Below are 13,502 nucleotides of genomic sequence, written 5' to 3' on the forward strand. Positions count from 1 at the left end.
ATGTTCGAACATGGTGTTCGTTATGGCCAAACTGCGGCTTGCACAGAAGTCAGATAACGAAACACCACTCGAGTTCAGATCAGGCAGGCCGTTCCTCCCAATCACACCCCTCCAGGTCAAGCTGTCGTTGCTCACGTGAGCATTGAAGTCCTCCAGCAGGACAATGGAGTCCCCTGATGGAGCACTCTGTAGCACTCGTCCCAGGGACTCCAAAAAGAGTGGGTAATCTGAAATGATATTTGGCGCATAAGCACAAACAACAGTAAGGACCCGTTCCCCGACCCGAAGGCGCAGGGAAGCTACCCTCTCGTCCCCTGGGGCAATCCCCAACACAAAGGTAGAGAGTCTTGGGACTTACACAAAGCTAACCAGAGCCCTCCGCCTCTCACCCGGAGCGACTCCAGCAAAGGAGAGTGTCCAACCCTTCTCAAGGACTTGGGTTCCAGAGCCAATGCTATGTGTCGAGGTGAGTCCGACTATATGTAGCCGGTACCGCTCAACCTCTGCCACAAGCTCCTGCTCCTTCCCCGCCAGTGAGATGACGTTCCATGTCCCAACAACCAGTTTCCTTGTCTGGGGATTGGACCGCCAAGGCTCCCGCCTTGGTCTGCCACCCGATCCACACCGGACCCTTCATGTTCCTCCTGGATAGCTCCTAGGATCATTAGGACACTCAAACTCCTCCACCACAATAAGGTGACGGTCTTTGGAACTTCCACTGGTGTGTGGACCTGAGGGCTCGAGTTGGAGCATAAGGCTTTAACAGTTCAGTAATCTAGGGAGGAGCTTGACCACATTGAAAGTAATAGTCAGGATTCTAAAATGAATTCTAAAGTTAATGGGTAACCAGTGCAGAGACATTAAAATAGGAGTGATGTGAGCTTTTCTGTTTGCTGCAGTTAGGAGCCTCGCTGCAGAGTTCTGGACCACCTGAAGGCGGTCAAGGGCTTTTTTGTTAAAACATGTCACAAGAGTGTTACAGTAATCTAGACGGGAGAAGATAAAGGCATGGATGACCATTTCAAGTTCAGTGGTGCTCACGCCTCAACCCTGCCACATGGACCTCAAAGGATAAACCATGAACCCTGTTCAATGGTCAACTTTCTTGGCGGGGTCACCCATGAGGACAGTGGGAGGGTTAAATATAGCTTTTGAATAAAATGCTCCATATTCCACCTTTAACCCCTTGAGACCCTGCGTCCACATATATGAACATTGGCTTCTTGCACTAGAATATTTTATTCTCTTCAATTTAGACCTTTTTTATATTTAGAACCATTTTATATAGAATTTAAGTTTAAAATGTGTTTTGTTTCTGTTTTTTCTAGGAAACCTGTTAATATTTTTTAATTAAATTTTATTTTTACATCACACCAAATACAAATTTGGGTGTCAGGAGGATAAGTATTAGCCTGGCAAGCCAGACTAAATAAATGTATTATTTAAACTTTTTACTTTTGCGTCAATGAGTTGTTAGAAGGTTTCTTTCACAGAGAGCAATCTTTGCAAAGCAAGAATTTGGTCTAGTTCACTAGGCTTATTGGTGACGTTCTGTTCAGACTCCAGACCAGCAGGTGGCGATAACTCACAAGTTCATTGATTGCTGACCACCACCAGGAAGAAGAAGAAGAAGAAGTAAAGGAGTGTTAGCAAAGTTAGCTTGTAGTTGTTTGTTGTGTGAGGTGAACATTTGAGTCTCTGGGTTAAACATGGATTCAGGAGAGTCTCTGATGGAGTTTGTCAGCAAGCAAGTAGCTACTGCTAGAAAAATCATCAAAAAGGTTGAAGAAGCCTTGGCCCAGTTCGAGGAAGGGCTTGGTGGTCAGCGTAGACTGTCGGATATGAGCTCGGAACCACGGAGCAGCTCACACGGAGCAGGTAAGAAACACCAGCGGGACTCGTGCAGAGACGGACTGGGACAATAATTTAGCCCGGAGTCGTGTCCTGTTATTATTTAAGGCGTGTAGAAAGCTGCTTTCTTGTGTAGATCATCTCCAGCTAGCGGACTTTATGCTATTAATGTTTTACTCCTAGGGGAGGAAGACTACTTTGTTCAGATTCAGATTTCAAATTTATTGGCAAAGTAAAAGTACATTTACAAGGAATTTGTCTTCGGTAGATGTTCGCTCTCTAAAACATACAACAACCACAATAAATGAGAGTAAAAATACCTAAAAACACATAAGAACATGTATACCCACACACATGTTCGTTTACACACACACATATATACATCCCCCCCCCCCCACACACACACACACACATATCCATAAGCATACTGAATAAGTATTAAAAACTACAATAAATGGATGGTAAAATAATCTATAGATTCAGGAGAAAAATGGCTGAAGGAAAGAAACTGTTCTTGTGTCTGGTAGTTTTTGTGTACAGCTACGCATCCATAAATGATTATTTTTCAGTGGGTTGGATTTAAATTGGTATAAAAAACATTGAAAAAAACCGGTTCAAACAAGACTATGCGACCCCTGGTAAGTAATATTATATTTATGTATTTTAGGTCACTGCCAAGCTGAGCTTAGATTTTAACATGTACTGTTTAACCATGAAATTTAAATGTAATAGGGTAAAACCCAGTGCATTTAACATAATGCTGCACTTTAGAAAATGGGTTGAAATATAACATGTTGGTTGGAGCTGGGTTCCGACTATCGGCTTGTGTAGCTCTCGGGAGACCTCTGTTTTCCACCCGGTTCTCCCCGCAGCTCGGCGCATCTCTGTCTGATCGCGGCTTCTGTCTGCTGCACGGTCTGCCGACTTGTGGAGCTCTGGGATGGAAACCTTTCCACCCGGTTCTCCCCAGCGGCAGCTCTGCGCATCTCAGATCGCAGCGGCGCTTGTCTGCCGTGCGGCTGCCGGCTTGTGGCAGTTTTACCCAGCGGTCAGCCCGACGTATCTCTGGCTCAGAAGCTCTGGTGTTGTGCACAGTTAACTTCGGTTGTAGCTAGGTTGCTACTTCTGTTAGCTTAGCTCCCACCTCCGCGTTAGCTTCAGGTTAGCTTGTAGCTAGTTCGACTGGGTGTTGTCAGTTGATCCCAGCCTTACAGCCCCACCCTCAGCTCCACCTCTCTCCCTTTTTGTGGAATTGTCTGGGCTTGGCGGAACCTGTGACACGGTCAAAATGGCGGTGGTGGCCACCTCCCATTTTTCTTCAAAAACGTGTTATTGGAGCCTATGGAAACCCACTGTCCAATATTTATATGTCGATGGTCAAAAAGGCTGAATCTCTATTAGTTTTTATTCTCAGTTTGGCCCTCCCCATTTGCTGGCATGGTACTTTCCTGTTGGATCAGTAGTACATGGAAATGTGTAGAGACCTGTGTGCGTAACAAATCTCATCTTCAATGAATAATATGTGAAAATCATAGGTGGTGGCTTTATCTACTCCGGTGTTTCCCAACCCTGCTGTCCTCAGGGCACACTGTCCTGCATGTTTGTTTTCCATGTTGCCTTTTTAACTGCTGCCACACACCTGACTTAAAGGAATAAGCGATTAACAGGCATCTGAAGCATGTTATGTCCTCCTGAGGAGCCAACGTAAATCAGATGTGCCGAAGCAGAGACATGGAAAACATTTAGGTTTGTGCACGCATGCGCGATATTAGCAATCCAGCTCAGCATTCAAATCACAACCACCGGAGAAATAACACATCATGACGAGTCCGCAACGGAGCTCAAAGGTTTGGGAGCATTTTACGAAAACAAATGAGAAGCGAGTAGAGTTCAAACTCTGTAAGGTGACACTATCATAGGTCTAGGAACAACTGTATTTTATTATGTTTAGAACATGTTTGTGTGTCACATATTTGCTCTAATGTTACAAACGATAAGGATTTATTTTATCTTGCTACGTTACAGTGCTAAAAAATCGCTCTTCTTCTACAATGGATGAGTTTCTTACAATGCCAACCACGTGCACACCTCAACAAGCCAACGTCCTGACCATTTTGAACATGCTGGTAACGGACATGAGACCCCTGTCCATGGTCAGGGATCAAGGTTTTAAAGATGTGATCAAGAAGTTCAACCCAGAATACTATGAAAACTATCTACCAGACCGATCACATTTCACCACCATGATGGAGGAGAAATACGAGACGACCTTCCAGAAGGTGTGTGTGTGTGTGTGTGTGTGTCTTTGTCTCTGTCTCTGGACACATAAAAATAATAGTAGATTTTGATGCATTTTATGATAAGAAACTATTATTAGTTAAAGCATAGTATATATTTTTCTCAGTGTTATATCTTAACATGCTTTATTTGAAAAACATTTATAAATTTGGCATCTGAACTAACTTTAATGTTTTATCTTTAAGGTAATGCAGGCCCTCAGAGCTGTGAATGGTTCCCTGACTGCTGACGTGTGAACCAGCCGCGCTACAGAGGCGTACCTTGGTGTGTCCTGCCATTTTCTGAGCAACGATTGGAACATGAAAAGCTTCAACCTTTCCACCATGTCTCTAGAGGAGAGGCTCACTGGTACAAATATAATGACTTGGATTGAAGAGGTTTTAGCTAAGTTAGAAATCCTGCCTGTTAAAATTAAAGCAGTAGTTCATGAGAGTGGGTCTAATGTGGTAGCAGCAATGAGACCGCTTGAAGAGAAACATGCCTGGGCCTCTATCCGCTGTGCTGGACACACACTCCAGCTCCTAATGAACACTGCTCTCAAAGAAACCTGCATCAGCAGAGCATTAGGGGCTGCTAGGCAGCTAGTGGAGCACTTCAACAAAGTAGAGCTGGCAAGTACAAAGCTGAAGATGAAACGGGAGCAAATGAATGTGAAAAAAATATTCACTGATCCAAGATGTCAGCACAAGATGGAACAGTACATTCCACATGATAGACAGACTCCTCGAACAGCGATGGCCTCTCGCTGCCACTCTTTCAGATCCTGAGGTGAAACCAAGAGGGAAGCAGTACATCGACTTGAAGCCAGAGAAGTGCTTGATGAACTCAAGAAAGGGTTGGTGCCTTTTGAGACCGCTTCTGTTTACCTTAGTGGTCAACAGTACACAACCATTTCAGGTCTTCCACAGGTCATCGAAGGTCTGGTACGGTCTGTAAACCACAGACAATTTCAGACAAGCTCAGGGAAATCTTCCAGTGCAGATGCAGAAAAAGGGATAAAGCAGAGATGGGGAAGCATCTGTACTGTTTTTGAAGGGAAAGAAAACATGGTTGTTCTTGCAGCTGCCTTGGACCCCAGATACAAAAAGCTAACATTTTTGGCTCCTGAAGATGTCATCAGAGTGCAAGGGACCATTGAAGTGCTTGCTGTCAAAGAAGAAGCAAAAGCTGGAACAGGTGAGCTTACACAACTGCAGCGGGCTGATGATTCAGGTGTAGTTGAGAAGTCTGCTCTGGATGCTCTCCTTCAGTCCGATACAGAAAGTGATGAGAGTGAGCAGGAGGAGGAAGATGCCAGGACAGAAGGGTCCGGATAGTGAGAGGGGAAGTAAAGGTGTATCTTTGAGAAGCTGCAATTTCTGAGAGAGATGATCCTCTCAAATGGTGGAGTGAAAATGAAGGCTGTTTCTCCACACTTTCTAAGCTGGCTAAATCTTTTCTGTGCATCCCTGCCACTTCCACCCCATCTGAGCAGATCTTCTCTGCAGCTGGGAGCATCTGCTCTCATGTTAAACATGTTAAAATGCTATCTTTCCTGACTGTAAACCAGAACCTTGTGTGACTATTTTAGCAGGATACATTTCAGTTTGTGAGCACAAGTCATTTTTTAGTTTTAGTTTTAGTTGCTTACACCCATTTGACATTTAGCACTTGTATTAACATGTTACAACAACAAAGTTAATTAAAAGTTGTTTGATAAGCAATAAACTTGTCTTTATTTTTCGATTGCACGTAACTTCAAACTAGAAGCTAATGATGGGTATATAGAGCATCGTAGTGAGTGCAATAGGCTAAACTTCAGAATTAGAATGTTTTATTGCCGTATGTGAGAGAAATCAGAACATTAGGAAATTGCTGCAGTACTTTAATGCATGACACACGATTAGTCGACTAATCGTCATCAAAACTTGCCATTAGTCGACTTATAAATGAATCGTTTGTGGCAGCCCTAAAGTTTATGTTAATCAGTCATGTTGTGGCAGGCCACTAGAAAGTTCCACTAGCTCCGTGGAGATCTGGAGCTCTCAAACTGTTGTAGAGTGCCGTTCATAAACCCGTTCACACGCCAGAATGAGAGCTCACTTTATTATTCATCAGGAAAAATAAGTGAGAGTTTGGTTTACGTTCACCAAAAAAAAGAACAAGTTCACAAATGATTGTTAAATAACTTGTTCAGGCAGTTCATTTTATAAAATATCTAACTATAAATATCAGATGGGAAACGGGGAACTAGACAACACCAGTATAATACATATTATGGAGCCTTTTATAACAAGAGTCTGGCATTTCAGGCCCATCATTTTGTTGTTTTATTTCATATTTTTAAATCCATCCCTAAGATCCACGTGGTAGGGGTGAGGTGGTGCCCACTCCTCACCCCTACCACATGAACCCTATGGGATAAACCATCAACCCTGCGCAATGGTCAACTTTCCTCACAGGGTCACACCCATTAGGACGGTGGGAGGGTTAAACATGAGAGAAAAGTGAAAAGGTAATTATCGCGTCATACCCGTGTCAAAACCCGTGCACGCGCATTGGGTCCACAGCGCGCGTGTGAACGGGACTCGCGAGCGGAAATATACATGGCGAGAGGTCATTTGTGCACTGAGAGGGAGCAAACTGTGTCTGTGAGCGCACAAGGATGTGCACAAGTGACAAACCTGCGTGCGCGCGTTGTCAACGAGCACACGGCAGAGGAAAACGTGCGCGCGCGGCAGCCTCTCTGCGCGCTCGGTTTCTGACTCCTGCTCGCTCGGCTGTAAGGGTTTTGGCACTCTGGAGGCGTGGCCTGTGGCAGATCTTCTCTGTCCTCTGATTGGTTAGTGTACCCCGCACTTTACCCTCTACCTATCTATACAAAAAAGTCTGCTGTTCAAGTATTTGCTGGCATAGCTCAGTTGAGAGAGCGGGTGACTCTCGCCCCGGAGGATCCAGGTTCGAGGCCGGGCAAGGGAAATGCAGTAGATGTCATGTTACCTTTTCTTAATTTCAGGTATTTTACAGTTGTGACCGTTCAACTGTCATTAAACGTCCGAATGTTTGCTGGGCAGTGTTTTAAAAAGTGCACATAAGCTAGATGGTTTTAACCATATAAAATTACATTTTTTGTGATACTGGAAAAATACATACTGAAATAAAACTACTGATTGAAAACTTTATGACTGTGGTTGTACAATATATGACTCACTAATACACTGCAAACTCCCTTAGAGTGGGGCTTCCAGAGAGAGAGAGAGAGAGAGAGAGAGAGAGAGAGAGAGAGAGAGAGAGAGAGAGAGAAGTTCTTGCCTCATTAATGAATTGTTTATTTTTTTCAGTATTTAATTGACAAATTATCCTTTCAAATAATTAATTGATGAGTTACATAATTGTCCATTTAGAATTGTTGAATGGACTGAGTCAAGTTTGGTGCACTTTATATATTTCAAAACATGTTTTTATTTTATTTTAATGATGCATATAAATAATTTAAATGTTAATTTAATGAAATTTTCTATTTTTTCATTACCTCACCCTTGTTTTGACAAAAACGGGACCTTGCTGGATAATATCATGGAGAAACTATTTGTTCACAGTACATGGCTCCGTAAGGATCTGTGTACCAAAGGAGGAGATACTCAGAAATCTGTCTGCAGATTGTTACAACCCAGACTGGAAGTGGTGGGCTGTAATAAGAAAGGAGACCAAACAGAGGAGTGGGGGTTCAACAACTGATTTATTTAACAAAAGTAAGGATTTACTAAAGCAAGTTAGTGAACAGAAAATGGCCATCTCAAGGTTTTACTCGGATGTCCCTCAGCAGGGTGCAGCACTGTTGAAGGTCATCTGAATGAAAGCTTGATATGCAGCTTCTTTATGAAAGTGTGTAAATATACAGTGTGGTTGCCGTACATATGTTGAGGTTCTCAGACATCAGGCTTCTTTGCCCAGGCCTTCACTAGTGGGCTATTTTAAAAGTTGGTAAGGAGAAAAACCACAGCATATAGCTGATTGTTTACAAATGCAAGGAGGGGAATAACAATCAAAAAGCTTGTGTTCTTGGACCAGATGAATGGAGCGCTCCACATGCACTCAGAGATGTTATGGCTTCTGTTTCTATAACTTTACATGCAGACATTTGAGGTTTGCCAGAAAGGAAAGCTGGCCTGCACACTTTGCAGGGCACAATGTCATCAATGAAGAACCCCCTGTCTACCAAGATGACCATCTCTAGTTGTAGCATTTTCATCACACCAGATTCCCAGGTTGGTCGCTGATAGTTCCAGCATACAGTGCTGAGACAAAGGTCACTGGCCTATGTGGCACAATCCAAATGAGCCTCTTCAGAGTGCAGTTGAACTTGAGGAAAATATATGACTCTGGAAGAGAGGGGAATATGGCCATTGACACCTCAGATCAGTGCAGTCAAGAATTACTGGTGTTTGGGTAGTCCTGAACGTGTTGTGATGCCCCCACCGTCTCATTGGGTTTTCATTTGTGTTTAATTGTGTTTTTCTTCTGTTGTAGGCAGCTCGTTAAGCAGCCTTGGAGGCACCTGGGCTCAGGGTGTGGTGCTGCCTACAAAGCCTACTGTTTTTCTGCTTTCACTGGGTCTCTCCGGTTTGGTGGAGAGTCCTCACTGGCCATTTTCTGTTCACTAACTTGCTTTAGTAAATCCTTACTTTTGTTAAATAAATCAGTTGTTGAACCCCCACGCCTCTGTTTGGTCTCCTTTCTTATTACAGCCCACCACTTCCAGTCTGGGTTGTAACAATCTGCAGACAGATTTCTGAGTATCTCCTCCTTTGGTACACAGATCCTCACGGAGCCATGTACTGTGAACAAATAGTTTCTCCATGATATTATCCAGCAAGGTCCCGTTTTTGTCAAAACAAGGGTGAGGTAATGAAAAAATAGAAATATTTCATTAAATTAACATTTAAATTATTTATATGCATCATTAAAATAAAAAAAACATGTTTTGAAATATATAAAGTGCACCAAACTTGACTCAGTCCATTCAACAATTCTAAATGGACAATTATGTAACTCATCAATTAATTATTTGAAAGGATAATTTGTCAATTAAATACTGAAAAAAATAAACAATTCATTAATGAGGCAAGAACTTTTCTCTCTCTCTCTCTCTCTCTCTCTCTCTCTCTCTCTGGAAGCCCCACTCTAAGGGAGTTTGCAGTGTATTAGTGAGTCATATATTGTACAACCACAGTCATAAAGTTTTCAATCAGTAGTTTTATTTCAGTATGTATTTTTCCAGTATCACAAAAAATGTAATTTTATATGGTTAAAACCATCTAGCTTATGTGCACTTTTTAAAACACTGCCCAGCAAACATTCGGACGTTTAATGACAGTTGAACGGTCACAACTGTAAAATACCTGAAATTAAGAAAAGTTAACATGACATCTACTGCATTTCCCTTGCCCGGCCTCGAACCTGGATCCTCCGGGGCGAGAGTCACCCGCTCTCCCAACTGAGCTATGCCAGCAACTACTTGAATAGCAGACTTTTTTGTATAGATAGGTAGAGGGTAAAGTGCGGGGTACACTAACCAATCAGAGGACAGAGAAGATCTGCCACAGGCCACGCCTCCAGAGTGCCAAAACCCTTACAGCCGAGCGAGCAGGAGTCAGAAACCGAGCGCGCAGAGAGGCTGCCGAGCGCGCACAGAGGCTGCCGCGCGCGCACGTTTTCCTCTGCCGTGTGCTCGTTGACAACGCGCGCACGCAGGTTTGTCACTTGTGCACATCCTTGTGCGCTCACAGACACAGTTTGCTCCCTCTCAGTGCACAAATGACCTCTCGCCATGTATATTTCCGCTCGCGAGTCCCGTTCACACGCGCGCTGTGGACCCAATGCGCGTGCACGGGTTGTGGCACGCTTTAAACGCCATAGGTAATGCATATCTGAAAAAAGTGCATAAGGTGTGTAGTGACGGGTTTTTGCTGCAGTGCGCTTGGACAAGCTCATCTGTGGGGACAGGAGCGTGCGCTGCGCCGAAGCCGGAGCGCATCAGTAAGCTGCGCTCCCGCACAGGGGGAGGAGATGCAAATCTGTTCAAATGCTGTAAACAAAACTGTTGAGAAATGGAGTCTGGTGTGTTTTCGTGTGTGTGTTAGGAAGTTGCTGCAGTACTTATAAAATACTTTATAAAATACTTTTCCTTATAGAATACCAACATGCATTAGGGCTGCAACAAACGATTATTTGGATAATCGATGAATCAGATGGGGTCTCGACACGATTAATCGATTAATCGGATTACATGGGGACAATGTTAAAAACTGCTAGGGAAACGTTATTTCTCTCCTTCCTTCACTTTATTAAACACAACATTATTAGAAAACTGTTCAATAGCAGAAAAACAACATGCCATCACCTAAATTGTCTTATAAGGTGTATAGACAGAGACCCTAAGCTACACCTATCAGTGACCTAAAATGCTTGGTCCAAGTTAAACAGCTTAAAGAGCAAGTCAACCCCTACCAGAGTCTAACTCCAATCCCACTTCATGTGTGAAAAATGAAACACATGCTGTTGCCTGGCAGACCGAGAGGGCGGAGCCGCTAACAAATACACACACACTCAGGCTCACAACAGCATTTTGACATCATAATGTACCAGTTTACATCATAGCATACTTCTTAGCCAATAGCGGTGGCAGATTTAAATTCAAATACAGTGCAGAGTTTTTACCTGACAACGGCACAACACTGCTAGTTTTAGGCAGAATATTTAAATTTGAACTAAGATGCACTGAAGTGCCAAATTATTGACGACACGTGTCTGCAGCACGATTAGACACTCGTTTATTTAGTTTATCAGCAAAAAAAAGTTTATTTGGGGGTGACTTGCTCTTTAAAGGCAATTCTCATCTGTAGACATTTATTATAATTGGGGATGTCAAACAACTAATTTTTAAATGTAATTAAACATAGGCTGTGAATTAATCAAAATTAATCACTATTTCCAAAAATGACTGAAAAAATACCAAATAAAACAAAAGTAAATGAATGCCATCCTCCTTGTGATGATGCCCTGGGCAACTGCCATAAAGTCACAACAAGAAATGCTGCTGATCATTCCAATGATCCCAAAAAGACTCACATTAGGCCACATGAAAGCAACTGAACCCAAAAATATAGTAACCAGTATATAACTGCACTCTCTCTCACACAACACGCCTGCAGCGAGAGTTAGTACTCCCTCCCTTTTAAAAGCGTTCTCGCTTCTGAGGACATTGTGGTGCTAGTAGTCTGGCCCCGGTGTGATCAACCAGTTTCTGCGGGAATGTGACGGCGGAACCGGCTCGCAGCAGCGCGAGTCCCCCCCCCCCTGCCTATCTAATAGTGTCGCGCTTACGATTTTATAGACTTTTTTTACAAGCTTATTGCATGTCTAGCCTGTGTAATAATCCGGGGCTTGGGTGAATCACTTTTGAAAAGTTTTTAACTTACCCGGACACAGAGCTCTCTCCCTCCTCGCTGATTCGGCATGCTTGCAACTTTAGAAGTTTTTACTTTTTTGGGTCTCGCTGCTTCACCCGGCTCTCCCTCGCGCTGATCTGACTTGCTTCCGGTCTGTGCGCAACGGCGGCCGGGGGGGGGGTGGGGGGGGGGGCTTTTGGAAGAGTTGCGCAACACAACGAATCGATGACGCAATTCGTTGCCAACGCTTTTAGTAATCGATTTTCATCGAATTTATCGATTCGTTGTTGCAGCCCTAACATGCTTATAATTTGTCATCCACAAGAGGGTGCTGCAGCACCCTCAGCACCCCTACTTCCCACAGCTTTGTACTCAGCTTCAGCTCAAACTGTATGACTTCCTCGCAGAGCAAATCTTATGAGTTATAAGCTCACACTACAACCCAGTTCTCTGATGCGACTCGACTACTCACACTGTACGGCTGGTAGCAGCACGTCGAACCCAAAAATATGCTGAAAATAGCGGTTTTTACACAACACGCCATACTTTTTGTGTTGTTATTGATTTCTGTTGTCCTTCAGGAGTACTGTAGAAGTACGCACAGGGATTTATGTGGTTGGATGAGAAAGACGAAAGAAAAAAGTAAATCAATTTATTGTGATCAGTAGGGCTGCAACAAACGATTATTTGGATAATCGATTAATCGGATGGGGTCTCGACACGATTAATCGATTAATCGGATTACATGGGGAAATTTTTAAAAACTGCTAGGGAAACGTTATTTCTCTCCTTCCTTCACTTTATTTAACACAACATTATTAGAAAACAGTTCAATAGCAGAAAAACAACATGCCATCACCTAAATTGTCTTATAAGGTATATAGACAGAGACCCTAAGCTACAACTATCTGTGACCTAAAATGCTTGGTCCAAGTTAAACAGCTTAAGGGCAATTCTCATCTGTTTTGTTTGATCTCATCTGTTGACATTTATTTTAAATGTAATTAAACATAGGCTGTGAATTAATCAAAATTGATCACTATTTCCAAAAATGACTGAAAAAATACCAAATAAAACAAAAGTAAATGAATGCCATCCTCCTTGCGATGATGCCCTGGGCAGCTGCCATAAAGTCACATCAAGAAATGCTGCTGATCATTCCAATGATCCCAAATAGACTCACATTAGGCCACATGAAAGCAACTGAACCCAAAAATATATTAACCAGTATATAACTGCACTCTCACACAACACGCCTGCAGCAACAGTTAGGACTCCTCCCTCCCTTTTAAAAGCGTTTTTGCTTCCGAGGACATTGTGGTTGTAAAACCACATGCTAGTAGTCTGGCCCCGGTGTGATCAACCAGTTTCTGCGGGAATGTGACGGCGGAACCAGGGCCAGATTAACACTTTGTTGTACCCTGGGCAACAATATTCAAGGGCTCCATCATCACGACCCGAGGATCACCATAATGTGGTCACATACAGAATATTTTACTGTAATATGCAGTAAATATACTCAATACTTGAATGCCTGACAACACGTAACCCGCCCAGAGTAACCTTTGACCCACCTCGTGTGGACTGACCAATGAGGAGAGGGTCTTAACTTGAGGCCCTCTCTTCATTGGTCAGTCTGCATGAGACTGACTCTCAACTGACGTTCAGTCGTAGGCAGCGAAGCGTCTCTGTGCAGCGCAAAAGCCCGGGTGGACAGTTTGTTTAATGTAGGGTGACCATATTTCCATTTCCAAACTAGAGGACCGGGGATCTGTGCCTATGATGTCACACTATGTCAACGCCACACAAACCATGTTGGGACCCATTTTTTGTAAGAACTAAATTAATATCAGATTCTGCCAATAAAAGGGCTCTAAAACAATTCATATGTAAATATTTTGCATATTTAATGCAAAATCTCAT

General features: G+C 43.1%; 1 protein-coding gene across 2 annotated transcripts in view; it reads left to right on the forward strand.

Moving 5' to 3' along the window:
• Nucleotides 1-512: 512 nt before the first annotated feature.
• Nucleotides 513-13,502, forward strand: part of LOC129157143 (zinc finger and SCAN domain-containing protein 31-like) — a 36,605-nt gene continuing 23,615 nt past the window's right edge. Inside the window, exons 1-3 of one of the 2 annotated variants that reach the window (XM_070548021.1) lie at nucleotides 513-1,878; nucleotides 3,877-4,130; nucleotides 4,335-7,583. In XM_070548021.1, coding sequence (XP_070404122.1) covers nucleotides 1,710-1,878; nucleotides 3,877-4,130; nucleotides 4,335-4,385 — 474 coding nt within the window. In that variant the 5' untranslated portion in view covers nucleotides 513-1,709 and the 3' untranslated portion in view covers nucleotides 4,386-7,583. Of the gene's footprint in view, nucleotides 1,879-3,876; nucleotides 4,131-4,334; nucleotides 7,584-13,502 lie in introns of those variants that run through there. The other variant, XM_070548020.1, reaches the window with a different exon arrangement.

The sequence above is a fragment of the Nothobranchius furzeri genome, chromosome 2 (genome assembly GCF_043380555.1).
Source record: "Nothobranchius furzeri strain GRZ-AD chromosome 2, NfurGRZ-RIMD1, whole genome shotgun sequence".
NCBI classification, from domain to species: Eukaryota; Metazoa; Chordata; class Actinopteri; order Cyprinodontiformes; family Nothobranchiidae; genus Nothobranchius; species Nothobranchius furzeri.